The 26,927-nt window shown below is 38.3% G+C and overlaps 4 protein-coding genes across 7 annotated transcripts in view; 1 reads left to right on the plus strand and 3 right to left on the minus strand.

Annotated features, from left to right (window-relative positions):
- Window positions 1-4,073: 4,073 nt before the first annotated feature.
- On the minus strand, window positions 4,074-6,709 carry LOC106656140 (BRCA1-associated RING domain protein 1-like). The gene is made up of 9 exons (XM_014376830.2): window positions 6,286-6,709; window positions 6,020-6,208; window positions 5,669-5,945; window positions 5,517-5,597; window positions 5,251-5,447; window positions 4,950-5,180; window positions 4,775-4,884; window positions 4,587-4,705; window positions 4,074-4,511 (listed from the first exon to the last, which is right to left on the minus strand). The coding sequence occupies exons 1-9, from the start codon at window positions 6,363-6,365 to the stop codon at window positions 4,128-4,130; spliced, it is 1,668 nt and encodes a 555-aa protein (XP_014232316.1). The 5' UTR covers window positions 6,366-6,709; the 3' UTR covers window positions 4,074-4,127.
- A 131-nt stretch (window positions 6,710-6,840) lies between these two features.
- On the minus strand, window positions 6,841-8,275 carry LOC106656044 (checkpoint protein HUS1-like). The gene is made up of 3 exons (XM_014376674.2): window positions 7,934-8,275; window positions 7,420-7,826; window positions 6,841-7,337 (listed from the first exon to the last, which is right to left on the minus strand). Exons 1-3 carry the CDS (start codon window positions 7,983-7,985, stop codon window positions 6,975-6,977), a joined length of 822 nt encoding a protein of 273 aa, XP_014232160.1. The 5' UTR covers window positions 7,986-8,275; the 3' UTR covers window positions 6,841-6,974.
- Window positions 8,276-8,383: 108 nt separating this feature from the next.
- LOC106656043 (ribosome-releasing factor 2, mitochondrial) lies at window positions 8,384-12,285 on the plus strand. Its single transcript, XM_014376673.2, has 3 exons — window positions 8,384-8,546; window positions 8,726-10,497; window positions 11,950-12,285. The coding sequence occupies exons 1-3, from the start codon at window positions 8,402-8,404 to the stop codon at window positions 12,256-12,258; spliced, it is 2,226 nt and encodes a 741-aa protein (XP_014232159.1). The 5' UTR covers window positions 8,384-8,401; the 3' UTR covers window positions 12,259-12,285.
- Window positions 12,286-12,495: 210 nt separating this feature from the next.
- The window catches only part of LOC106656291 (transcription factor kayak), a 48,737-nt gene continuing 34,305 nt past the window's right edge, over window positions 12,496-26,927 (minus strand). For 3 of the 4 annotated variants that reach the window (XM_014377169.2, XM_014377171.2, XM_014377170.2), the window contains exons 2-3: window positions 14,484-15,008; window positions 12,496-14,394 (exon numbers count right to left, since the gene is read on the minus strand). In XM_014377169.2, coding sequence (XP_014232655.1) covers window positions 13,747-14,394; window positions 14,484-15,008 — 1,173 coding nt within the window. In that variant the 3' untranslated portion in view covers window positions 12,496-13,746. Of the gene's footprint in view, window positions 14,395-14,483; window positions 15,009-20,197; window positions 20,847-26,927 lie in introns of those variants that run through there. The other variant, XM_014377172.2, reaches the window with a different exon arrangement.

The following is a 26,927-nucleotide window of genomic DNA, read 5'->3' on the forward strand; positions in this document are numbered from 1 at the left end:
TTAAGGAACGTCTAAAACGAAAAAATGCAAAGAACAAAATAGTCTTAGAATTAGTCAAAGAATACGTGTGAATTTTTTCAGATTTTTTTAAACAAATTTTTTTAGTTATAAACAATAAATTTGTTAATAACTTTTAAAATACCAATTTTAACGCTTGGTAACCAAGCTAAATCGATTCAGCACACCAAAAAACCTATAAAAAGCTTTGGTTACCTTATGGACCTGAAAATGTATACTCGACCCATAGCTGGCGCCCGGACTAAAAATACACGTGGCACGAACTGAGTGAGAGTCGTTAAATTCGATTAGAAAGTGTATATCGATGGAAATACAATATATGATCATTTTTCTTCCCCCCCGGAAGGAACTTTACAATTTTTTTTCAATGATTTATGTATATGCAAATTGTATATAATTAAAAATCAGTGACATAAATTACCTCTCGTTCCTCAACCTGTGATCTTAGTCGAGGAAATAAAGCACTGAAATCTATCACATTTCGAAAATTTTTGCAGTAAATCGGATCGAGATGCGGCTTGTTGCATTCGATTCAGCAACGCCAGCGAAAACTTTATGACGATATATACATCATAAAGTACTCATGCGATCAATAAGATTTGAAAAACTGCAAATGTCCGAATGCTAGGCTTGTGTCAGCTCCGCCGTTTACGAGTTCCTTCACCATCTCTGGTTATTTTGATAAAATCGCTAAGTGAAGAATAGTTCTGTGTTTTTCGTCGAGTTCGTTGACTGAAATTGTGTAACAATTCAGCAGTATCTTGAAGATATCGTACTGCTTTCGTATCACTGCCAAGTGCAACAATATACAACCGTCGTCGGTCTATACATTTAGATCGACTTGGTTTTTTACCAATATTCAAATAACATTTTTGTTTCCACTATAAATTTCCATTATCACTGGAGACTTCAAGTAAAACTTATCATCAATTTTTTATCCACGTCGATGTTGATCTGACTTATAAATCTTGGCACTGAAAAGTTGCAGCTAACAATGCATGCCGCTAGAAATGGCTAAGGTCAAATACATCTAGGTAATTTTTTCACAGCCATACATGATTAATAACTTTTTTATATTTTCTATTGAGTAGTCAGGTATAATTGGAGGAACGCCTTGTAACCTCAACTCGGAAGATACTGGCTTGAATTTTAGTTTAATTATTGAGTCAATAAAATATAACCAGAGTATTTTATGGATAGCAGTAGAAGTTTTCACACTCAAATCACTGTATCTAAGTTTATGCTGGTGCAATTTCGAAGTCATGATTTTGTAAAAATGGAACAAATCGATTTCTTTTCTTTTCACTGATTGCTCCAAAATCCAATTTAAATCTTCAACGTGATTTGGTAATGCTAGTTTTTCACAAACTTCTTCTACTTGCACCTCATTTCTATTTTTCGAGGCAATAAGAATCGTTTTATACACTGAAGATCGGATTTCCGAGGGTAACTTAATGGATTTGTAATTAGGAGCCTTCCATTAATTACGTAAGGGTTTTCTTTCTGATTTTTCTGACCTCTCTCCCTGTCGTGTAAGTGGTTTTCCTATCCCTCACAATTACATGGTGAGTAAGGAATTTGGCCTAGGCTCTGCGCAATATAAACGTGGGATGAGCAACAAGTTTGTATACAGTGGAAATCGAATGATTTGATCTCTGATTACGATTCGAATTATCGCATAATTCGTAGCGATCGCGGTCGGTCTGGGCCTCGTTTTCAAACGCCGATGGTCAGTACCCGCGTCACGGGGAAAAAACTTTTGCCGCGATTGTACCTCCAAAAATGCGTTTTCTTAAAAGAATCGCTCATATACACGCATGTGCGTATACGTATAGCATAACGTGTAATCTATGTAACGTCGAGTAGGTTTGTGTGCGGTATGCACCACCCATGTGCAGCAGCAGCACGCATAACATGTAGGTATATAGCTGTCATCGCGCACTCGTGGTCGGCGTGTGTGTGCCATGGATAGGCTCACGCACGTCGTGCTTCGGCTATCGTTTTATACCTATAACATACACACGTAAGACGACGGCTCGAGTGCAGCGATACGCGTTTATATAGGATACGCGCAATAACATATATAGCGTCGGGCCGCGCGTGCACATGTGTGTGCCTCGTTGGCGTTTGTTTGTTGGTGTTCAACAAGATGCGTCGACCAAATGGGAAAGTATGAGATGCGCGGAGGTATACCTTTGCTCCGCGTCGTCGTCTCGCTCCGTCTCTCTCGCAAGCGCGTAGAGCGCGTAGCACGAACGCGTGTACGGGCGCGCGTATACACATGTACGTACAACACGACCTGCTATATGTACGTACCGGAGAGCAAAGAGCCGAGCCCCGCACACACCAGCTTGGATTCGCACTCGCACACGCGTCCGATCCTGTGTGCATCTATATACGACGACTGCTACTGCTGCTGCTGCTGCTGCTGCTGCTGCTGCTGCTGCTGCTGCTGCGTCTCTACCACTGTGCATGGATGCACACATGTATCTTGTGAGCGCGTACTTACGGAGCCGTATTGTATATGTGTACCTTCACGCATAGACTTCCTGTCCTCCGCCTCTTTTCGCAGCTCGCATTTTCTTCTCGCATCCTCCTTCTGTTGACACGCATCGTTACGCAAAGTATCGATCAATTTCTTCGATTCGCCGATTCACATTTATAGCAACTTTTAGCTCGCGTAAAAAATCGGCGAGTTTCCGTAGTTTTTTCGACGCGCGATCGGCATACTGCACGATCGACTTGGAAGAAAGGGTGGCTGACTGCCCACGACGCTTTTTCGTTGACAAACCCATACGCTTGTACATGCAGAATTGTTTTTCAACTCGAGAAAGATGCAGCCTATTGTGGAATTAAGCGCGTACTCTTTCTCTCTCGTGATATTTTCACTCGCATGATTATCGTGCCGAAAGATACCTGTGCCAAGCTCCAATCGGTTTTTTTCACACGTGACACTAAAATTTCAATGTTAAGACACATTAAGAAATTTTAATTTAAGACACGCTAAGAGTATCCTCTAGGACATGCGTTTAAAAATTACTCAACTCAAAGTAAAAACTTTCTTTGATAGATGCTCAATTTTTGGTTTTGTTTTTCGTCGCTTTAGAAATTAAATGACGATTTTTTGGGATTATTTTGATTTAATTAAAGCAAAAGTCATCCGCAATAATTTACATTTTCTCTGACTTCCTGTTGTAACCAATTTACATGACATAATTATACATACTTTTCAAACAAAAAAAGCCCCTTTGTATCACCCAGTGGAATCAAACACCCATGATCTGCAGTAAACCAAAGGAATTGAACCTTTTACGCACACGAGATTTGCATGTATAGCTGAAAAAAATGTAAAAAGTGCGAAATTGTTTTGCGAGCGCGTATGCGCTCGCACACGCAGTGATGATTGTATGAAGCATAGAGGTGTATCGCTACGGCACGCGATTAGCGGTACTTCGCCGGTAAAACACGCGCCGCGTAAAAAAGAGAGAAAGAGAGATTGTTGTTACTCGAACGCGTTCGCGAGTATACTTCAGACTGTATGAATCGAGACTGATGACGAGACTTAATTATATTTATAAATTGACCCATGAAAAAAATATTTTTCCTATTATTAAAACTTCGTCGACTCTCCTCTGGTAAATCAAAATGCTATACTACTTTATATAAGGTAAATCAAAGATATTTTTGTTTGTCCGTTTTCCATGTCTTTTTTATCACAACTAATTATGCATTATTCTTTTATTCACAGATCCGTGACTATACTTATTGTAATATGTTTTAAAACTTATTGTAACAATTTTTTGCATTCCAAGTTTGATAAAATTAAATTAAATTGATAAATTGGTCAAGTTTTAATAGTATGATCCAGATAAGCAGATGATAAAAATTAAAAAAAATCAACTCAATAAAATTAACAAGTATTCATTAATCATTAATAAGTAATCTAATACTCATTCAACAAGACATAAAAGTAATTTAAATAATAAGATAATTTGCATTTTTATTATAATCATCACTTGATTATATTATAAAAATAAAAATATTTTGTACTTTTTTCATTAAAGACTTGAACGTTTAATTGATATTTTTAAAGAAGTGAGTCGAATTATTCATGGAGTATCTTCAATCAAAAGTCCCATATCAATGGGATCAAGTAATTTGAATCTCAATATCGATTCAATCAACCACATGAGTGGTAACGTTTTTAAAAATGGTAAATTGTACATAATTCGACTCGGTTGACCTTCTGCATAATCATAAATAATATAATGAGTGCACTTATGTAAGGAATGATTTGTGTCATGAGCCACATGAAAAGGACTCAGCGAACCTTGAATATCTTCGGGTTTCGGTTCCCTCGTCAAAGTGACACCGTCTCCAGCTGCGACGAGTTTCATCAATTGATCTTTCGAAATTTTCATTCCCTCATAATGTATCCAATCGTGGCTTTTGATTGCGAAGTAAAAGCTACAATTGTTGAAAAGCTTTGGGTTCTGCAAAATAAATTTTACACGTTAAACCAATTTTTTACAAAAAATTATGAGTTGTACATTGTGATGAAAGCATACTTGTTTTTCATTATTTTCTCTAGCACAAGAAGGTCCATTATCTAGTTGAGGAGGATTGACTTCAAACAAACTTAACGCATTTGCAGTAATATTTTCGTTTTCCATGAGTATCGATAAAACTAATAAAAAAAGAGTGTATTTTATTTCAATAATATGATTTTTTTAACAATTCAATAAATTTCACTTACTGTCACTAGTTAATATCCATTTCCCATACAATATTGTCAATAGTATATCAAATGTTAATTGTAATTGAAGAGTTGAATCTGTATCTACGATGACATGGCTTACAATAGGACTAAAAATAATTTTCTTTTTAATAAACTTTTAAAATGATTGCAGTGTCATAAGTACATTACTTACCTTAAATTATTTACTACTCTAATTTTTTTTTCTGTTCCTAATTTCATAAGAAGTTTTTTATTTTTTGGTTTGAGATTGGAACCAAACAAAACAATTTTTGGTTCAGATGAAATGTTTGTTGTTCTATTGAGATCTATTGTTTTTAAATCTGAAACTATTTCTGATTTATCATCAGAAGTATCCTGAGACACATCAAATATTTTTAATATTTCTGGAGAGCTACAATAATCTCTAAAATGAAAATTGTCTGATGAGAAACAATATTTAAATAACTAATTAGTAATTTATAAAAATTACAAACATTGGTTTTTTTCCAACATTGTCAAATACATCTTTGTTAGCGCCAGCTTGAATTAATAGAGCTGCTACATCAGCTTCTTTATTCAAGATTGCATCATGCAATGCAGTCCTACTTTCGAATCCATGCATATCTAAGTTAGTTCCTTTTGTTATAAGCAACTCACAAACTTCATAATAACCATAGCTTGCTGCCTCTTGCTAAATTACATAAAACATTATAATATATGTTTTTCTGAAAGAGTATTTGAAGAAGTAAATCAATTTTACCAGTGGAGTCCATCCGGCATTATCTTTGGTGTTTGGATTCGCTCCTGCATCTAATAGCAACCTTACTCTATCAACATTATCCTAGAATCAGATTGAATATTTTACCTTTTCATGAAATTTTATTGCATATATATTAAATTCCTGAAACTTACTTTGCGACACGCTATATGCAATTGTGTTTCTCCTTTTTGATTTTTTTTATCTATGTTCTTTGGAATAACGTCGTTAGACTTTCCCCTGCGAGTACTTGTACTAGCAATTGACTCACAGTAAGTAGTATTGTTAGGGTCATCGATTGTTATTTTAGATCTACTTGACCTCACTGGAGGAGCTATTGTCGGTTTTTTCATTAACTCATTTATACTGCTAGAACTTTTTTGTCTGGATAAAGATGTTGAAGCCTTAGAAGTTAGAGTCTGTTTAAGAGAGCTATAAAAACAAAAAAAAACATTTTTAAGGACAAGTTTAATAAATAAATAAATAATAAATGAATGTAAAATTACACTAAACCAACAGCTTGAGCAATTTTTTCCAAATTAATGATAACATCATTGACAACAGAATCACTATGAACGTCTGCCAACTTGCCAGGTATTCCACATTCTGGACAGTCGGTTTTGCATTTTCTACACTTTGAACAAACAAAATGACCGCAGTTCAAAAATTGTTGAGGATTCAATAATCTTTGATTGCTGTGGAATAACAAACATATTTTATGAAAACAATGAAAAAAACATGATGGTCAACATAAACAATGTTTCACACAAACCATTCACCACAGGTTAAATCTTTGTAGAATCTATTGATAACTTTATGGGTTTTCACCCAAAGCGTTGTATTGTCAGCCATCTTTAAATAAACAATTTACAGTTCAATAAAATTTTACTAGGAGATTGATTATTTTTCGGTAAAACCACATTTGACCAGTGAGCATATGAAGCAGAAAACTCAAAGCCCGCGTTTAAAATGATGATCAAATGAATTGCTACTTTACACCGATAGGTGGCATGCAGAAACAGAATTATTGAAATTGTACTGACGTCTGACAGTTGCAACAAGTTTTTTTTCAGTCAGAAAATATTGTAGCTAAATGTTATTAAATACGACTGCCGAATACAAAGGTTAATTTTGGATAAAGAAAATGAATATGTTCTATTGATAAACATGGTCTATAGGAAAAATCGATCTGTAACAGCGGAAACAGGAGAATAAACACAAAGTATGTAGGTGTATTATTTATCGGTGACGAGTCACGTGATAACTTTTTCAACCAATGCGAGGCAATGACTTTTAATCGGCTACAGTAATGCGGGAAATGTTGAAATTGTTTGATAATTCGAAAAGAATATGTATTATGATTATAAATATCATCAGTACATTTGAAAAATTGAATTCTTACAAAAAAGTGTATCCTATTTATTTACATATTAAGTAACAATGATTCTTCATCATGTTTTGTTAGTTACATTCTACTGCAGGAATGTAATACTTTATTTGCATATAATCGTCTAGAGTTAAGTTAATATTGACAACTTTATTACTGATAATATTGCAATTCATTGATGTTGGATGCACAGCGTCCCATGCTACGAATGCATGAAATTTTTTAATATCAACACTAGCAGATACTGTTTCATCCTCTGCATCACACTCAAGAACTGTAAGATTTGGAAAATGCACAGACACTGTGGCTGAATCAGCATCAGCTTTAAGAGCCAGCACCCCATTAGTATCAACTGAAATAGTCAGCACTGGACTCATGTTTTTCATTCTTTCTAATACACTGCGTAAATTTTTAAATTGAGGCATTTCTACAGATATCTGAAATTAAAAGATATAAAATTTATATAAGATTTATAGAAATAATTATAAAAATCAAACCAAGTTTATGATAAGAAATTACTTCAAATTTTTCTATGTGTGGTTCATTGAACTCGGGCCACTTTTTTTGAGGAATAATAGTTATTGGTATATCATGAACACACATTCGAGACTCTGCACTAATGGACGACATTTCAATTTCAAATGTTAAACATGGTTGTTGCTTATTGGTTAATCTAATTTTAACACTTCTTGCAGCTGCTTTAAATGTTGAAACACTTTTAGCCAACATGGCTGTATTTAATTCCATATAAATTTCATGGATATCATCAGTTTTTCCATGAACCATATAATCTACAAAAAAGTGATTCTGATCTAGTCTAGCCCACACCATTGGTGTAGTATCATCAGCTATGTTGAAGAAAAAGAAATTTCTTGTCAAACGAATGACACATTGTTTTGACATCCTTGCTACTGTAGTTGCAACATCTGAAATTAATCATAATAATAATAGTAATATATTCAATTTTTGATTCGTTTTATCAACTGAATCAACATTATTTATATTATCTACATATTAGTAAACTCATTCTTACTTGAAAAATCTCTTAGAGATCCTGTATCTGTCATTTTACATTTGAATTTCATTGTGAGCGTTAGTTTTAGATGAATAAATAACTAGGTTATACGTAGTTCTTCAAATTTTAATATCAGCAGTGGTGCAATCAACAGTTTTATTTCGCAAAAATTATACACACACTGAATGTTTATTTATAAGGCATTAACATCATATAAAAATTGTTTCTCATACTAGTACTACACTGGATTAGAAATTTCAAACCATAAGTATAATCAATGCATTCCCTAGTCGTTTCTTTACACAGATTTGGAATCTTGCAAATCGTTGATTCGCCAATCTACAAACTGTTAACTGTCAATCAGAAAGAGAATTTGATTTGCTAAACTGTCGTCTGCTTCGTTCCACGCGTTTACTTATGACGTCAGTGCCATGCCATTTTTTTCAGTTTGCGTGATAATATAGTATATTCTTTCTTTTATTTAAAATGTTGCAAAGATCTATAAAGAACATTTTGTTCAAACTACAAAAACGTGCTTTACATCAAGATAAGAGTGCAGCTAAGGTAGCGAGTGAACAATGCAGCATCGACAAAATTCGAAACATCGGTATACTCGCCCACATAGACGCCGGTAATTTTTCATATTTTTCTTTTTAGAGATTGTTTGTTGATGTTAATGAATAACTTTGAATAGTCCAGAATTTTTTTTCTCGAAATTTCAGTGATACTACATTTACTAATCTTATAGCAATGTAGGTTAAATTTAGAACAGAAGCTTTTTCTAAAATTACGACATTTTTAAACCAATAGGAAAAACTACAACAACAGAGAGAATGCTCTTCTACTCAGGAATCATAAATCACATGGGTGAAGTCCACGATGGAAACACGGTCACTGATTTTATGGATCAAGAGCGGGAAAGAGGAATTACAATTTCTTCTGCTGCTGTAACTTTTGACTGGAAAAGTTATAGATTTAATCTAATTGATACTCCGGGTCACATTGATTTCACAATGGGTGTTGAACAAACTCTTGGAGTAATGGATGGAGGAATTGTAGTTCTGGATGGGAGTGCAGGAGTTGAAGCACAAACCACTACAGTTTGGCGACAAGCTGATAGGTATTGTTTACCTCGAATAGTCTATGTAAACAAGATGGATAGAGCTGATGCAAACTTTTTTATGTGTCTGAAATCATTAGAAACAAAATTAAATGCTGTTACATTTCCAGTTCAACTGCCATTCAAAGAAAATGGAATATTGACCGGAGTTATTGACGTTGTTAATCTTGAAAAAATTATATTTAATAAGAAAAATCAAGGTAGAACTATAATTAAAACAAAATTATGTTCAGATAATGATAATCAATTGTTAACTGAAGCTATAGAACAACGAAATACATTAACTGACAAATTATCTGGAATAGATGATGAATTGGCCAATATTGTTATTGAACAAGATTCTCTTGAAAAGGTATCATCTCAAAATATTGTAGACTCTTTGCGTAGAGTCACAATCTCACAAAAAGGGGTACCTGTTTTATTAGGTAGTTCTTACAAAAATATTGGAGTTCAATCTCTAATGGATAGTGTAATATTGTACTTACCAACTCCCAATTTCAATCAATATAGTAGATTATATAAATGTTTTGAAGATAATCTATCAGCAAGAGTATTTAAAGTGATTCATGACAAGCAACGAGGCCCTGTGACATTTTTCAGAGTTTACACTGGTGAAATGAAAAAGGGTCAAAAATTATATAATATTCAAAGACAACTTGTAGAAACTAGTGGAAAACTTTATGCTGCTTATGCTGACGATTATGAAGAAATTTTTGAAATAAGTCAAGGAAATATTGGTGCTTTAGCAGGTTTAAAGCATACAGTTACCGGTGACTTGTTAACATCTAGTGTTCAAAGTGCAAATAAAGCTAAAAAATATATGCAAACTAAAACATCCTTTGATCAAGAAAAAATTGATAACATTTTTAATGTTGGAACTAATGTACCAGAACCAGTTTTCTTCTGTAATATAGAACCACCATCATTGTCTTATGTGACAGCTTTGGAATCTGCTCTCGAACAATTGCAAAAAGAAGATCCAAGCCTTAGAGTTATTCAAGATATTGAAACCGACCAAACTATATTAGGAGGAATGGGCGAACTCCATCTTGACATTATAAAAGAAAGAATACGTAGTGAATTTAAAATTGATGTTGATCTTGGAGAATTACAAATTGCTTACAAGGAAACAATCAATGAGTCAACCAAAGACACCTACACTGCTAAGCATGAAATAGGAAAATCAAATCATGAAGTTACCATAACAATGTCGCTAATACCAGATTATATTGGAAAAAATGAGTTACTTTTTGATAGAAGTAAGGATAATGCTGCTAATATCGACGCTATTCATCCAAGAACCTTGATTGCTGTGAAAAAAGGTGTTGAGTCTGCATTATCACATGGGCCAAAATTAGGATGCCCAGTAGTGAATGTTGGTGTAAAATTACATTGGCTAGAAGTTAAGAAAGGAACATCTGAGTCAATAATATCAGCTTCAGTGACACAATGTATACAAAAAGTAAGTAGGAAAGCAAATATTTTTCATTGAATTTAATTTTAAGAATTTTACTATTTTTTTCACAAATCTATATTTTCGTGCGATTTTTTTTTGATTGCAAGTTAAAAAGGAGACTTAAATCTATTAGTATAAGGTGGGGTTTTCGGAGTGTCGTTAACTTTGGCTTTTTTGCCTTTCACTTCTGGATATCGAAAATTTGGACATTTAAATTCCCAAGAGTGTGATCCTTCTTTTTCAGCAGCCTTAGGTTTCAAAGATGGGTTATTGTAGACTATGCGTTTCTCCTCGTAAGCTAATTTTCCGTACAAGTAGCTCTGATTAATTATGCTTTCTTTAATTTCTTGTAAATCCAAGTAAGTGGAGTCTGCATCCTCTGCTAATTTTATAGTATGCTTCATTGCCTCAGGAATCGCGTAAGGTCTTAACTTTGCTCGTTGCTTGAAATTCAGATAATTTTTCACAGATTTGACTGGTTGCTTGGAAAAAAAGTCATCGAGTACTTTATCCGATTTGGCCTGTAAATTTTTGAGAAACAATCTGCTGTATCCGCAGGCAGGACTCAAGATGTGGTCTTTTCTACAGGCATTTTTCGAGCTTATCTTTCTAGTTTGAGTGGCTCGCTCGATACCTTTAATGCCCCATTTCAACATGTAATTGTCGAGAAAGCCTTGGTAAAGCTCGTGAGGCATGTCGTCTTCGTTGTAGTGCTTATCGGTCAAATAAATCCTGCGTATGCGACAATTGGCGCAAATTTTCAACCTTGTAATTGCTGTAAACTGCACTTGAAAGATCTTCGACAGATGATTAAAATCTACCTCCAATCTATTCCATCCCGGCTCCAAGTGTACGTGAATCTTCGGTATCGCTTTATACAAGGTTTTCTTCTCTTCGACGGTCGTAAAGTGCATGACATGCTTCGTGCGATCCTTGTCGACCAACTGCAAGAAGAAGCTAAAGTGCGGAAGAGTCGTTTTCACGACGAGCACGACGACCGGTAATGGCAAAGCCAACAGTTGATTTGTATTAGGTGGACACGTAATCCATGTTTTTTGACGATTGGTTTCTTCGACATCTTGAATTTCCAAAACCTTTGTAACATAATCGAGAATTAATGACGTATGTTGTTTGTAAATAAACAAATAACCTACATTTTCGTTGAGCTCTTCGTCTAATATCCTTTTTATAGAACCAGTTTTTGACTTTTCTTTGCTCCAATATTCCAATGGTTTGTCACTTACGCTGTAGAAAAGTCCTAAATATGAACCCAGCATTAGATACTTTTTTGTTAACTTTTTAATTTAGTTCTTCAAAATATTTTTTTTATCGACTTTAGATTTTTAATGGAGTGTCCCAACATTTTTCAATTCGTATAGTCATTTGTTTTGCGCTCAAATCACATGCAATTTGTCTATCACTGTATTGGTACTTTATTCATTATTTACAATTTTACAGATGATGAACGATAGCGGATCACTTTTGCTAGAGCCAATCATGAATTTAGAGGTGGTTACTATTGAAGAAAACTCGTCCAGTGTAATTAACGATTTAACAAGGAGAAGAGCAGAAATTAAAACTATCGATATTCGGGCTCGGAATAAAGTGATTAACTGTAGCGTGCCGCTGTCAGAACTGCTTGGTTACTCAACTCAGCTTCGAATAATAGCGTCTGGAACTGCAACTTTTTCAATGGAATTTAGTCATTATCAACCGATGAGTTCGACGAACGAAAGAGAGGCGATAAAACGTGTTACTGGGTTTTAATCTTTGATGATTTTGAAATAAATTCGGTCACAGATTTGTAAATAAAAATGTATGTTCTCTTAGAGTAACAAATCATGTAAATAAAAATCATTATTTTAAACGAAAATAATTGTATTTTATTAATTTGAAACCAATATGAAATTTCGCAACTTAATTAAAAAACAGTTGTGTTATGGGTTTTTCTACATTTTATGAGGATTCCTACAAGTAAGGATTTTAAAAATAAAACCATTCATGTCTACATTCAAGTCACTTTATTGGCCTCTTGAATTTAATAAGATATATTGCAGATTCTATGACACTTCGCTTAAATTAGAGCGATGTTCGATGTCTATAGTGTACATGATTTTTGGTAAAAAAGTAAAGCCTATACAAAATTTTTTCATTGATACTAATGAAAAATGGTCAAATTGAAGATCATCGATGTCTCGCAAGTAATAGTCGGAAATATAATATAAATTAATTCGTTGTAATTTTTCAGATATGACATTTTCATTAACGTGTGCCGGTCACAGCAAAATCAAGCGTACAAATTTCATGCACGTTGAATAAAAATACATACATAATTTAGAATAATATTGCTCTCATGGTTATGCAAAAATTTTCGTGAGTTATAAAATATAAATATTTGTTTATATTACAATCACTTATTTCGTGTACATAAATATGCATGGATGGATTACAACGCATACATACATTTATAATTCGTTCCGTTATAGAATTAGGTCATTTTTAAATTATAAAAATATTCAGATTAAGTATATAGAGATAATCAGAATAATTTCTAATTCAAATTTGCAAAATTGCAAATAAATAAAATATTTCTTTTCATCATACCCTTTCGTTTGGTACATGATTCATCTATAGAGTACTTAAAAATTGAATCAACTTAAAATTAATTTACGATCGATTTTATCTAGATTTTTCATTTATTTCAAATTTGCACCTTCGTATAAACGTTATTTCGTAATTTATTTTTTTTAATTAAAAAATATAAAAATTCGCTTAAAAAATTGACATTACAATTATTAATGATATAGCACTCACTAGAGCTGATTATAATTACCTATCTTAATTATCACTACTTTATCTTACTTAAAAATCTATCCCTTATATCTCGATTCTGGCTTACAAATATTTTTAAGGGCAGATTTTAGTACGATAAAAAATGACCACATTGCTCTACGTACACTGGTGCAAGAGGTAACGCATGAAAAAAATTGATAAAAAACGTCGCTCACTATTTCACTCCATTATTCGCTCAATAAATTGGCATCATCTATCATACATAAAAAAAAATATCTTCTCGCGCTTTGAACAAAATACTGCGCGCTTGAATAATGCAAAAAAAAACAAACTTAAACATACATCAGACGTGGACTAATATCGATAATATTCAAAACAACTGGTCGACGAGAATAATCAATAGTTTTCCTCGGGTGACTCATAATCAACAGCCCCGACGGGCACGAGGTAATCCTGCATATGTCACAAGCTGACAAGCTTGGGCGCATTGGGATCGCAAGGGGAGCTCAGGTCGACGGCCGATAGATTGCTGTGACTGGTCGTGGCCGTGGCGATGATGTTTTGCCTTTGCTGACTGGAGCACGTGGGTATGAGCGGTGTGGATATCGATACAGGCGTCAGTCCTGTGCCGCCCTCCATTAACGAGTCGAAATTGAAGGGTATGCCCGCCGACGGCGTCGTGATCGGTATGCCCGCGACTTCGCTCGCCGTTTTCATGAAGGTCGGCGTTTCCACCTGTTTGAATTGCAGACTCGAGGGTCGTGGCTTTGGCTCGGTGAACATCGGCAAGGAGTTGGGCCGATTGACGGGGTCAAATACTGGCAAGGAATTCGGCCGATTTGGTCGCATTCCGCTCATCTGCTGCTCGTCTTGGCCTTGATTTTGTAATTTACAGGACAGATCGCCGAATTCCTCGACCGAAGGCAACGCATTATCCGATCCGTGAATGGAATCATTGATATTTGGTTTGATATCTGGTGGCGAAGCTGCCGTCATTCGACAGAAGCCTTGATGACCTTCGAGCATCATTTCTAAATCTCCCTTGGTCTTTATGAGTTCAGCTATTTCATCCTTGAGGTTCTGTTGTTTTGCTTCCAGTTCTTCCGTTTCCTGAAATAATGAAGAAAACAATGAGTTTCTCGCTCTCTCAATCATGGACAATCGCGTCTTTAATTAAGCACGATTAATCGAATACGAACCCCAAGCAGTTGATTCGTGTGATCCATGCGACGTTTGCGACAACGCGCAGCCGCCATTTTATTTCGTTCGCGTCGGAGCTGTCGGCGCTCCTCTTCCTCGGGCGTGATACCCACGGACTTGGTCGGTCGTCTGCCACCCATGTTTCGTTTCTGCTGTTGCGGCTGCTGTTGTGTTTGAACCTCCAGCTGTTGAACAGACTGAGGTTGATTCGTTTGCGGCGGCAGCTCGATTATTTGTTGTTGCTGCAGGGTGACTTGTTGTTGCTGCTGGTGGTGCTGGTGGTGCTGCTGTTCTGGATCGTTGTTTTGCGTCTCGATGGAGAGGTTTTGGGTCTGTGCCGCGATTGGTTGCGAGGGCTCGACCAACGGCGGTACGAAACCTGCCTCTCGACCGTGACTGATCACCGACGTGTCCCCCGTCAACTCCAAAAACGTCTGCTCGATGGATCGCAGTGTCGTGGGCGTCAGGGTCGGCGTGGTGCGCGTCGGTACGCCGCTGTGAATGCCGTCGAACGACGATACGATCTGAAACAAAACGAGAAAAGCTCCATTAGTTGAAAATTCAATTTAGCTCGGAGGATTATTATTCTACTGAATGTATCTGTGCAATCGCTACGAGGAAGTGTCATAATAACTATTATATTGTCAACCTTTGCGTCGCCGGGAAAACTATTAGAATTCCTAGAAAACAGGCGCTAAGTAACCTATGCTCTACGCGCGTATACGCAAAACCTCTCGCGCACGTGTACTTGCCGCGTGCGAGTGTGAGAAAATAAAAGTAACATTTTGACAGTTAGCCAAAGAAATTTCTTTGAACTCTATTAATTATATCGAGGCTTAGCCGATGCCAAGAGATACGGAATTTGATATAACGCCTATATACCAAGAATCGCTTTATCTATTTCATTTCTTGAAAATTGTAAATTCTATAAATGCGCTTTTATGGAGAGACGATGATCGCATTGTCTTTCAACGACGCGCCTATTGCGCTTCAATTTGCGGAGAGACGGCAACAAATCACGTCTGGCGCGCTATAAATTAAAAAAAAACAGTAAGCTAGTCGAAGGGAAGAAAGCTCGCGAGGTTTTAATTGGAAAAAAAAAACGTAAACAAAGCGATGCCGATTTCTTCGGGCATGCTGCAAAGTAGGTGCAAAGCGAGGTTATTATATAGTTCTAAAGTCACAGTAAAGCATCGCCGATAAAAATATCCGTGATCTCGAGCGATAAAGTAAATAAAGCCGATATCTTGGCCACGAGTTATTACACGCGTATAGATGCGCGCCAAGAATCGCCTCGCTGTGTACCGTGTATGTGCACTACTATATATACCTACAGTGCGGCGATCATTGAAATCGTTTCACCATTTTTCTTTTTTTTTCTCTCTCTCGCGATGCTCTGTAAGCTCGGTCGTGTCGTCATCGATATAAATTGAAAGCGACGCAGGTAATTGATATGGGAATCGCATTTGCCTTGAAAAACGGCTCGTCGTTATCGTCATTGTCATTGAAATTAATCGCGACGCCAGTGGTTGTTGTATTATTATTCTTTGTCGTGTACACCGGGTGTCATCGCTAAATTTGTTGCATTTGATTTTTCGCGCATACGAGATGCTGCTACTGCTCGTCGATGTGACACGCTCGCAGAAGGAAGAAGTAAAAAATGTCCCTGACCCTTTGGCACCGCGAATGAAAACCAAGAGAGAAGCCGTGGCGCACGCGTGCAATAAAGCGAGAATCGTGCACCGCAGCTATTTATAAAGGACGCATTTCTATACCTGAATGCGCATTTATACGTGTTTTCTGGAGCGCCGAGAGCGAGAATTGCGTGTAACGATGCTATTATTATTTCTTTGGGATTTTATTTACTGCCTTCGGTTAATTTCTTCATTCTCATAAATTTACGACTACCTCTTTAGAAGAGACGAGAGATTTTTATGTCGAATATTAAAAGAATACTAGTACGTTCGGGACATTGTATAGGAAGCGAGAATACCAAAAAGCCTAAAATTGCATCACGCTTGCTTGAAACAAAAATCATCGACAAAAATAACATATTAGTTTGGTGCAACGCGACGAGATCGTTGATCTCTTCAAGCATACAAGTTCACGTCTAAAGACCGTACAAAGTCACCGCTAACCTAATTTCTCTTTCTTTACCAATTTTCATGCGGCATTATCTTATAGGAAACACACACGTACAACTAACCAGTGTTCTTATACACATTACCGACAATTCCGGATTTTGCCGGTAAAATGTGTAACACAAGGCAATCTATCCCGTCGGGGAAAGTGTAAAGATATTCAAATGAGCATAATATAATGTATACATTAAAACATATAATGTTTTAGGCAGCTATACTCGAAGAGCAAACACACGCGTGCGTACACAAACAGACAGACAAAAAATACGGACCAGAGTCTCGAGAATCAAAAGCAGCGCACTCGTATTAGTGTAAGCAATATATGCGCGCGGCACGGACAAGTGTCATCGCTAAAATTACTCGACGCGCCGAAGCTCCGAAATCGAGTATATACGGCTCTCTCGCGCCCACGCTTTATCTCTTACCTATATGTATAATTCGGGGTAGCTGTCAAGTGGCTTTTTCAAAATTATTTTTAAATCATTTCTAGTTCGAATAATAATAATACACGAAAAAAAGCAGCGCGTAAACTGTAACTTGAAATATTATCACGATGAAACGGGCTCACGGATACAAGTGCGAAGAGCAAAAGGAAAGCTTACCTTATCGCTTCTTTATTATCGATAAGTCGCTAAATCGCGATGTATTCGGGTGTAAGTGCGCTTGTGGAGTAGCAAGATGTATAAAAAAATTAAAACAGTCAATTTCGTGCTAATTTGTATTTTTAACTCTCAGGGACCAATCAGGAAAGCACCAATTAAAAACCGAAATGTGTATACAGCTTATATTATCATGACGTGCTGGCAATTCACTTACTTTCGTGAATTCGAATATAAAGCGTATTATGGTTTATGCGAAATTCCGTAAATCGAGTGAAAAAAGTGGAGCCATTATTATTCATTGGTTTGCAGACAATTGAACTATGATCGGCGCCTAAATATCTCTGGTAAATACTAATGAATTACAATCTAGGTGAAAAACGTAGCCAATAAGAATTAGAAAAATACGCTCTTGTTCTCAATTTCGTAAAATCGATACTTCGTTATCTTCAAACCGGTATAGATAGATGTCGGCGATAATGGCATTAAAAATCACACTCATAACTTAGTGGGCACTGCACACTCTTTGATCGATATACACGGTATTGATTTTTAGGTGAAAACACTAAAGAGCCCGACATTGTTTGAAGGATTTGTCCAATCTGGTTCGCGCACGAGTTAAAACGATTTTTGTATACATTATATATTGCTTTACAGGTAAATGCGAAACATGTCCCAAGTATACTTGCTACGTATTGATTCATGAACCTAACATTTCCTTCGTCAAAGTTCGACGAAAAATTCAAAAATAAGTTTTTTTTACTTAAATGTTACTATCGCTGTCCACTGTCATATTTAGTTTGGAGGGTTCATTATAAATAAATATGAAAGTAGACCATGACTATAACATTCAAACAATAAAAAAAATTTTTGGTTTTGTCGACGTTCGACGAAGGAAACTTCAGGTTCAAATTGATTCAAGTTTAATTTATGTACCCCCGCACACACAAGCGTAAAATATACAACTTTGAGCACATGATGCATAATCTCAGACTGTTACGAGGATTAAATTAATCGCAATCGCGAATTATAAAACATAACAGTGAGAAAAAGATAGGGGCAACGTATATGCGACGTCGGTGGTAGCGATCGCAGCAATTCTCGATCCCCGCGAGTCCGTACAAGTATCAGCCAGTCATATTATTGTTCGTTTGTGCTTAGCTCGTAACAATATAACGATAAGAACTTTAGCTGGCCATTGGCTTTATTATATTCGCGGAGTCGGCTGTCTACGCGAAGCACAAGAGAACCGAGGCAGTTTAAAATTGCATTAGAAAATGAAACGTACGATGGTCCGAATCATCCTTGCCCCATGCAGTACAGAAAAATACTTCCTATTACGAGCAAACTAAGTAGTGCCAAGTCCTACTGGGGCGAAAAAAGCTTGAACCGTGGACCGATAGGTGCTATGCACGAGTGGACGTTCACCTTGTCTGTCCACATGCGCGTGTTCGCGCGCACAACAGCTGCTCTTTTTATTCCGCACAGCAGCTCGCGAACGAGGATCAAACGAGTTGAGACCTGTCTTCTCTCGCGTAGGCGCGCTTATTTTTCGGCACTCGCTCGGTCCTGTAAAATCTCGAGCGTGAATCGCGTGGGCGGTCTTTGTTTGGCGCCTTTGTTAACGCGAAAAATCTAAAAGATTCTCGCCAAGTAACGGACGACTTGCAGAAGCAAAGCTGCCTATGTGTCTGTGTAAAGCTAATTTTCGGCGAACGAGCCTTTATCGCGATAGAATTTCGAAACTATTATATGAAGTACATTATCGGACTATTAAACGTGTAAAAACAAGGTCGATTTGGATATTTGCGACGCTGTGCGTAGGCGAGCGACAACGAGCTTTGCGACTGATACAATATAAGCGCACTCGACAAAGCGCAACAACAGCAGTGCAAGAGACAAAGGGCGCACCGAGTTTATCGTTGCGAAATTCTCGCTGTTTCGTCATTATATCATACGTATAGCTTAGCATGCACACGCGCGCATACTCGGACGCGAGATGCAGTTTTATTTTCTTATCATTCGTAAATAGCTATTATACTATCGATGCAAAAACCACCGACTCCTCGATGAACGGCTAATTCGATATAGTTGGAATAAAAAAACTGACGCAAGTTTTGTTGTTCAATGTATCGCGCGCGTGGGAAAAGTAGAGATGCGCGCGCGCGAGCCAGTGCCCGCCGACGAATGGACTTTGGCAAGCGATACCCGTGGCACAAGCTCCCGGTGCAATTATAGCTTTCCAATGAAAATTGAACGCCGAGCAGCAGGCAAGCGCGCGCGCGTGCATTACGTTGAAGTTCGAGAAAAACAAATTAACGCGAGCTTTTTTTTTCAGAATTCTTACGTTGCGACGACGATATTGGTGTATCGTCCGAGAAAAGCTCGACTCGACGAATTACGAAGAAAAAAAAGTTAGCTTTTTTTCTCTCGGAGCTTTGCTGCCCAAGGTGGTTTTATATATAGCCGGAAGTTTCGAGAGATTTTCTTATAAATTCAGTTTGCGTGGAAATAGATAAAGACGTCAATACGTTTGAACTTGAAGTATCAAAAAAGAAAACTCGTTTGCGTTAAAATTTCACGTATTCGGTCGAGCGCGCGTAGGTGTTGCGGCACTCACACGTATTGATGAATACATTTAAGAATACGAGATCGTGCGCATTCACACGCACACATACACAATTACCATGCACAGGCGCGAGGCAAATTATCGGTTATTCAAGCTATCGATTCTCTCTGGATTTACGCGTGCGATTCTCGCGCGCTCGCTATTCATTCACGATTTATTTTTAAAATACGTTTGTTTCTGTCCGACTCGACGATGCATGTTATTTGCTTAAAATATGCACGAAAATCATTAAAGCTCTACAGTGTTAAATCGTTAAACACTAGTTCAAAGTCAATGAGTTAATGCTTTTTCGTTTCTTTCTTTTTCTTTTCGATGAAAGTGATTGACTCTTACGGATGATTTACCTGTTGAAATATCAGATCTTGTGCAAGGATAGCTAAGTCGATGGAGTCCAGAGTGGTTGCAGCCATTTTTATTTATTTTTTTTTAAGATTTTAACTTAACGATTTGATAAATAACTAATAACAATTTGCATATACTTATGCTTTATCAATAATAATATCTTGGTCGTTTCGATGCGTTACTTTGTTTTCTCATTCGCCGGTTTCGTTCGAGATTACACTCGCTCAAACTCGATAGTTTATGATAAAAAAAGATATATCGTTTAAACTTTTTTACTTTCTTCTATTAAGTCGCGGATATAATATCAAGTTTTGTCGTTGTCGTTTATTTTTTTTAAATTCGTCGTCGATTTATATGAATGATTGTCGTTATTGAATGAGCTTTAATGACAACAAAAAACGTAAATATGACGTGTTACTGTCAATTCGATTTTTCTATCGAAGATACGTTCGTTTATGACTTGAACAATTGTTTATGCTTAACGATCGGTCGGTTAATAGTATGATGAGTGATTGTAAATGATTTTCGTTAATGGTTCGTTCTTATTTTTATCGTCGCCGGTTACGACGTCGTTTTAATTTGTTTCGTTCTAATTATTATATTATAAATATAAATCTAGTGCTGCCCTCGCAAACGCCTAGGCGTAACTGACGGCTACTTTTTCGCAGAGGTGGCGTTTGGCCCTCGTCTCTTGCGTCGTCGTCTCTCTCTTTCTCTCTCTCGAAATAGACCATAGCGATACGCGCGCGTAAGCTCGTCTGCTGCTACGAGCGTGCAAAAATATTTCGCGAGAGACGTACCGTGTATACGTGCACCACTGCGTATACACCGAGGAAGTGCCCCAAAGTGGGGGTAGCAGTTTTAGCAGCGGAGTAGCAGAGGGGAAGATATATACGCGGAGATGCCGGCAGCACGCGCGCGCGTTTTGTATTGCTTCGAGCTCGTAACGAGTTGTGCTTTTTCGACTCGCCAAGGGGGACGCTGCAGAGAGAAAATCAGAGAGAGAGAGAGAGAGAAGAAAAAGAAAGATACGACGCGAGGGTGGAAGTTTCTTTTTGTCGAGGGTGAGACGCAAAGTGAGAGAGAAGTGCTCGTATTTAAAAAGACGAAGGGAAAAGCTGCAAGAACTAGAGAGAAGAAATTGCCGCGTCTTGCTATTCGCTCGCCAGTGCTAGGCCAGCTATAATATACGCTCGTCAACGCTGTATTATGTCTCGTATATTCGCCTGTACTTAAACTGCAATTCGCAATTATCCAAGGAGTAGACAATTTTATCTACTGATTGGCCGCTCGTTGCGAAAAAGTAAGTATTCCGTTTTATTGGCCGCGCTTTCGAGAAAATGGAGCAAAACATTTCGAGCTTTTAATTAATTCTCTCGAGGAGAAAAAAATGTCTCCAAACTACCTCGCTGCATGTCCTCTATGAATTGCAGATATAAAAACTGGACGACGAGAAAAAAGACTCGCGGGGGGAAAAAATTTGTTCTCAAAACCTGAATACATGTCGAGCCGCAGGCATTATCAGAACGATTTATCTGGCCGCACGGACGCGAAATATGCCACTCCTGAGAGCGCGGGAGTTTGGGGCTCGCTACGCGATTGGTCGTGAACGCGCAGTTTGTTCCGTATGTGTGTATGCGTCTAAAACGATATAATACCCGGTAGCTATGCCGCTTGCAAAAGAGATGAATCTATAGAATGACGACTCGTTTTTATGGACTCATCCATTAGCCAGATCCTAATGGATCTACGAGAAACGGAGACGCAAAGTCCTTTTTTTCTATCTCTCTCTCTCTCTCTCTCTCTCTCTCTTTCTTTCTCTGTTTCTCGTTGTGTGCGAGTCACAAAGGGGGACGACTGATTGATAAGCTAAGGTTTCAACTGCTCAATTTTCAAAATAACATTTTACCTATTGGAATTGCCATATCCATGGCTCGCTGCGAAGGGCTTTTCGGTAGCCAACCGCACATCTACTTCTATAGCACATATCACATAAAGTGTATAAAATGTATCAGAGGGAGGGAGGAAGTCGTCGGGTATATAGACGACGATATTATACTGCCTGCCGCGAAGGTGTAATTTCGCGTGGGTTGCCTGTTCGACTATACTTGTGTATATTATGTGATACACACCACGACACAGGGTTGAGCAATAATTTCACGTTATGAACTCTCTCTGTCTCTCTCGTTCTGTCTCCCTTTGATTGTTGTCGTTGTCGTGCGAGCACACACACACACGCGCACCAACAGGCAGCCACAAGGCAGGGGAGGCAAAAGTATATGTAATCAGAGAGTTTGTCAGGAAAGAATCGAACAAATTGTCTTTTTGTATAGATGTAACGCAGGCGGGCTCTGCCATATATTATTATTATTATTATATTACCAGGCGAGTTTTTTTGTTGCGGCCACCGCAATACGCGTACGCGAGCACAGTCCATTATTGCATTGAAAAATCGATTCGGTTGCGTAAGCGCCGCGTGCCGGCTATATCCGCACGCGCATACAAGGTTCAAGTTTAACGACACCTGTGGAGCTCTCGTTTTTTCTTCGGCGGGGGGAAATGCGCAGGAGCCGAGAGAAAAAGAAGAAACGAGAGAAGAAAAAAAAAGCCTGTCCTGGCCGGGCGCCAGGAAAATACTTTCGGATTCGCCGAGTCGTTTCGACGTTTTTTCCCCGCCGCATCGATATATAAATCGGATATTCCCCGTGCGCTCGAACGATGGTGACGTTGTAAAAAATGGAAAGTGCGCGCGTGTGCAGTGCAGGCTCTCAACCATATATAGATATCGCGCAATTTGCTCAATTACGTGCAAATTTTCGGCTTCTCGTAGTTTATTACATGCTTTTTATTTCTTAGCCTTGTTTATTCGTGCAATTAAGCAATATCGTACGAATCGTCCACTGACGATCGTCTTTCTCTCTGTAAGTCGCACACGCGGACGAGGGTAAAAACTCATCTATACTCGCGCAAGTTATCTCGACAGTAATGAATATTTTAAAATATCATTATGCACATTCGTACATGGAACGAAGCGCAAGACGGCAGATAAAATTGGTCGCCGAGCGCGCGGCACTGAACTTGAAAAACTAAATCACACACGAACGCATATGTGTGAGGGCCGGCGGCCTACATGACGCGTGTGCACATCGCAACTACGACCTGCCCGTGTGTAATGTACAGTATATACATCGACAAAGACGATAGACGACGAGGAACATCGAGCTTATATTATCGTACTCGTCGTCGTCGTCGTCGTCGCCGCCGCTGGTAAAAACGATCGATAAACTCGGCTTGTTGTACGCTCGAGTGTGAGCGTGTCCACCCACAGGCGTAACACGCGCGCGTCTCTCGACTCGAACAAAGCTCTCGCCACGATACACGGAGATCTTTTTATCCGTTCGTTATATGTATATGCAAGTTGCAGTTGTCAACGCGTGTGTTACAAAAAAAAAAGAAGAAGAAGAGGAAAAAGAATGTAATCTCCTATTTCAGCTCGACTTCGGCGAACTCGTGCAAATATTTAGGAATTTCCCTTTTTTTTAACGTATCCGCGTACATTATGTAAATATTTGTGCACTGTATTTTTGTTAGTGCGACTGCCAGCTGGTCGGATTGTTGTTATTATTGCACGAGAGAGAGAACTGCTCTCTGGCGTTGCTTCTACTGCCTTATCTTTTGGCTGTACTTGCTGCGCTCGTATACACACACGCACACATTTATACATGTTTCCTGGATGTGGCCTGGCATATATCGTGGCGTGCGACGTCCAAGCGAAGAGTTGCTATGCGCGTTTTGCTGCTCTGCGTCTCGATTCTCCAAGCCTGTACAATATATACGTCGTGGCGCAAGCCTCGAGGCGACAAAAAAAATTGAAGCAATCGAATTTCGTCGAAATAAAAATAAAACAACGCAGCAGAGATTATAATAAAAGCGATGTTAAACGCAACACGTCGAACAAGAATAGAACGTTGAGAGATCGATAGCGCGCGTGCGGCCGAGCCGAGTGAGCGACACGATCGATCCGTAATCTGAAACATTCTTTCTTATCCGAGATTCGTTCAAACGCGCTGCTTCGAGTGTGAATTCGATTACGAAGAATGCCAAATAAGAGAGCGCACAATGTGGAGGATTCAGCAGGATCTCGAGGAGCTGCGCCGTATATGCACATGTGCGCGACTTTTAACAGGCGCCTACTACTTATGCGTACCGTCAAATCGAAGAATTTTAAATATTCAAGGCACGCATCGTTTTAATGGCTATTGCACCCGAGCGCGACGAAAAAGTATGTATTACGAATTTCAAACGTTGAAAGCTTTATGCTCGTCGAAGGAGGTTGTGCTCCGTCGAAAAATTTTACACACTGTATAGTTGGCTTATTTTATATAGCAGCCGAAGCTTTGACAACGCCGTTGTCTGTTAGAATCAACAACAAAAGAAATAAACAAAACTTAAAATTCAAATCAACTTTTTATGGCGCACGATAATATTGAACGGCTCGCAGAGGGAGCCATATAGGTACTCAACAGAAACGTTGAAATACTAAATATCATCGTCATATTCTTCGTCGCCTTTTTTCTGCTTCTCCTCGTCTCTCTTTTTTCAGCTATATTTCACGTATATATCAGATTCAAACGTCTCATTAAAATTCAAAACGCACGCAGCACCTTTAACTCCAGAAAGTCAGTCTCGAGTCGCAATATATAATACGTGCCTGTATTATTCTCTTATGCATTTAAATCCAAAATAAAGTTTCACGGGGCCCAGGCCCGGTGTATGTGTATAATATACGGTGCTGCAGCGTTGAGGCAAAATAAGATCCACACGTGCAACGTATTTTCTTCTGGGTAAAACTGCAGACCCTTGGAAAAACCAAACCCTATAAACATCTCAGGCAAGAAGACGCGAGGAGAGCGAAGAAGCGGCAAAAGGGAGCGTCTCCCGTCACGAGGCAGACAAAGAGCTTAGTTGCCTCGTGTGGCAGAGGCTAAAATATAATTCGAGCGATGACCTTATAGCCCACCCGCTCTCGAGCGCAACTTCTGCTGGCTTTGCAGAGAGGCAGCTCGCAATAATTATGATTATGGCGATGCTCAAAAAGTGCCGCGGTTTTCGACCAGAATTAAGAGAGAGAGAGACAACATTGTAGCGAATGCTCCAAACATTTTTGGACGAAGAGAAAATTAAAAGAAGTTGTTAAATGTCATGTGCATCGTCTCGTTGAACAGGTTAATTGTCGGTACAATGTTCTGTAATAGGAAATCGTTCGGCTGCAAAATTACTTAGAATACGAAAACATTTTACTACCATAAGTCCATTGCTTTGAAATCCATTTATTAGCTCGGGTCGCTTCTCAAAGTTCAAACGAGTATATTAATTCGTTTTTTAAAAAGGGACCTGTAAACGCGGACATGCTTTAACGAGCGCAGCAGTTAAAAGTTATCCTAGAAGACAAGGTCAGCACCATGAAGTCATGCTCAATAATATAGATCGACTATTTGAAAGAAAATAAAAAGCAAAGTATTTTTTGTGATCAACTATATGCAGTGCAAACAGACAAGTAGAGCCCGCTATCGAAGTTCTGGATTAGAGCGTCAATGTCAATAAAATAAAAATAAGCCGTGGCAGATGATGATAAACAAAAATACAACGTATAATACTGCCATCGTTGTTTGCTTGGCTCTCTCTCTCTCTCTCTCTTCCCTCTCTCGCTGCTAATCACACTGCGCCTATGTAAGCTTGAGCGCGCGATAGCCTCCTGGTTTACACGATTTACGCTCGCGCTCGCACCGAGAGTAAAAGAGAGAGAGAAGAAAGAAACGAAGGGAAGCTGCTGCACATTCACATATGGCTTATATGTATGCTATATGGCCTTGGTGTATCCTCGATTACGTACGATTCTTACATGTACATAAAAATGCACACGCGCGGGGAATGCGTAAACGAGAACGATTACTGCGCTCGCGAGATGCACTTCGAGCAGTATAAGAGAGCCGAGAATGACTTAGAGACGCGCTTGTCAGCAGCAGACCTTATGCATCAATGGAAACTCGAGAGAATTTCATCTTCTTCTTTCCTTTTTTTTTCTTTGCCTCTCGCGACCTTGACGAGGCTCGGTCGAGATGTGATTTGAACAAAAGTCGCGCGCGCGCACGCTCGAGAGTGACTCGATATTTTCGGGTCAAATTCGAAACGAGTTTTATCGGGCTAAGCGCGGATGCGGTTCATTGACATATTTTACAAGTTTGCATTATATGCATATATGCATCGAGGCAGATACAAGTACTCAACGACGACGACAGTGTGTCTCGCTTTAAGGATTTATCCTCTTTAATAAAAGTTATATATTATATGCAAAATTCCAATATTTGAGCCTTATCGAGGCGCGATAAATTCGAATGCAAAATTCTTCGACTGCCGCAGTAGCGTATATTGCACGCGTGAGCATGGATATATTAAAACGGCAAGCGAGCGTGAAAGATCGAGGTTTTTAAAATTCCAAAAGCGAGATACAACCGTTTAGTTTAAATATAGCACATACCATGGGCTTTGGATAATTTACATATATTTTCCGCCTTTACGACGAAAATACCGAGACGCGCGAGTGAGCATCGCACAACACACGCAAGCTCATATATATATTATTATTATATTACGAGTGTTTAAGCAGTAGCAGCATCTCTCCGCGTTAGCTCTTTCTCCTTCGAGTTTCGGAATTCGAGTCTCGATCGAATT

Source organism: Trichogramma pretiosum, unplaced genomic scaffold, assembly GCF_000599845.2.
Source record: "Trichogramma pretiosum strain Unisexual culture from Peru unplaced genomic scaffold, Tpre_2.0 scaffold72, whole genome shotgun sequence".
NCBI classification, from domain to species: Eukaryota; Metazoa; Arthropoda; class Insecta; order Hymenoptera; family Trichogrammatidae; genus Trichogramma; species Trichogramma pretiosum.

What these genes read in the sequence shown, in the direction of transcription:
- LOC106656140 (XM_014376830.2), bottom strand. Translation starts at nt 6,365, where the DNA reads ATGGCTGACAATACAACGCTTTGGGTGAAAACCCATAAAGTTATCAAT. An exon ending in GATTTAACCTGTGGTGAATG is followed by an intron (nt 6,209 to 6,285) that starts GTTTGTGTGAAA and finishes GTTATTCCACAG; the next exon opens with CAATCAAAGATTATTGAATC. An exon ending in GAGAAAATAATGAAAAACAA is followed by an intron (nt 4,512 to 4,586) that starts GTATGCTTTCAT and finishes TTTATTTTGCAG; the next exon opens with AACCCAAAGCTTTTCAACAA.
- LOC106656044 (XM_014376674.2), bottom strand. Translation starts at nt 7,985, where the DNA reads ATGAAATTCAAATGTAAAATGACAGATACAGGATCTCTAAGAGATTTT. An exon ending in ATCTCTAAGAGATTTTTCAA is followed by an intron (nt 7,827 to 7,933) that starts GTAAGAATGAGT and finishes GATTAATTTCAG; the next exon opens with ATGTTGCAACTACAGTAGCA. An exon ending in CACACATAGAAAAATTTGAA is followed by an intron (nt 7,338 to 7,419) that starts GTAATTTCTTAT and finishes TTTTAATTTCAG; the next exon opens with ATATCTGTAGAAATGCCTCA.
- LOC106656043 (XM_014376673.2), top strand. Translation starts at nt 8,402, where the DNA reads ATGTTGCAAAGATCTATAAAGAACATTTTGTTCAAACTACAAAAACGT. An exon ending in ACTCGCCCACATAGACGCCG is followed by an intron (nt 8,547 to 8,725) that starts GTAATTTTTCAT and finishes TTAAACCAATAG; the next exon opens with GAAAAACTACAACAACAGAG. An exon ending in TGACACAATGTATACAAAAA is followed by an intron (nt 10,498 to 11,949) that starts GTAAGTAGGAAA and finishes ACAATTTTACAG; the next exon opens with ATGATGAACGATAGCGGATC.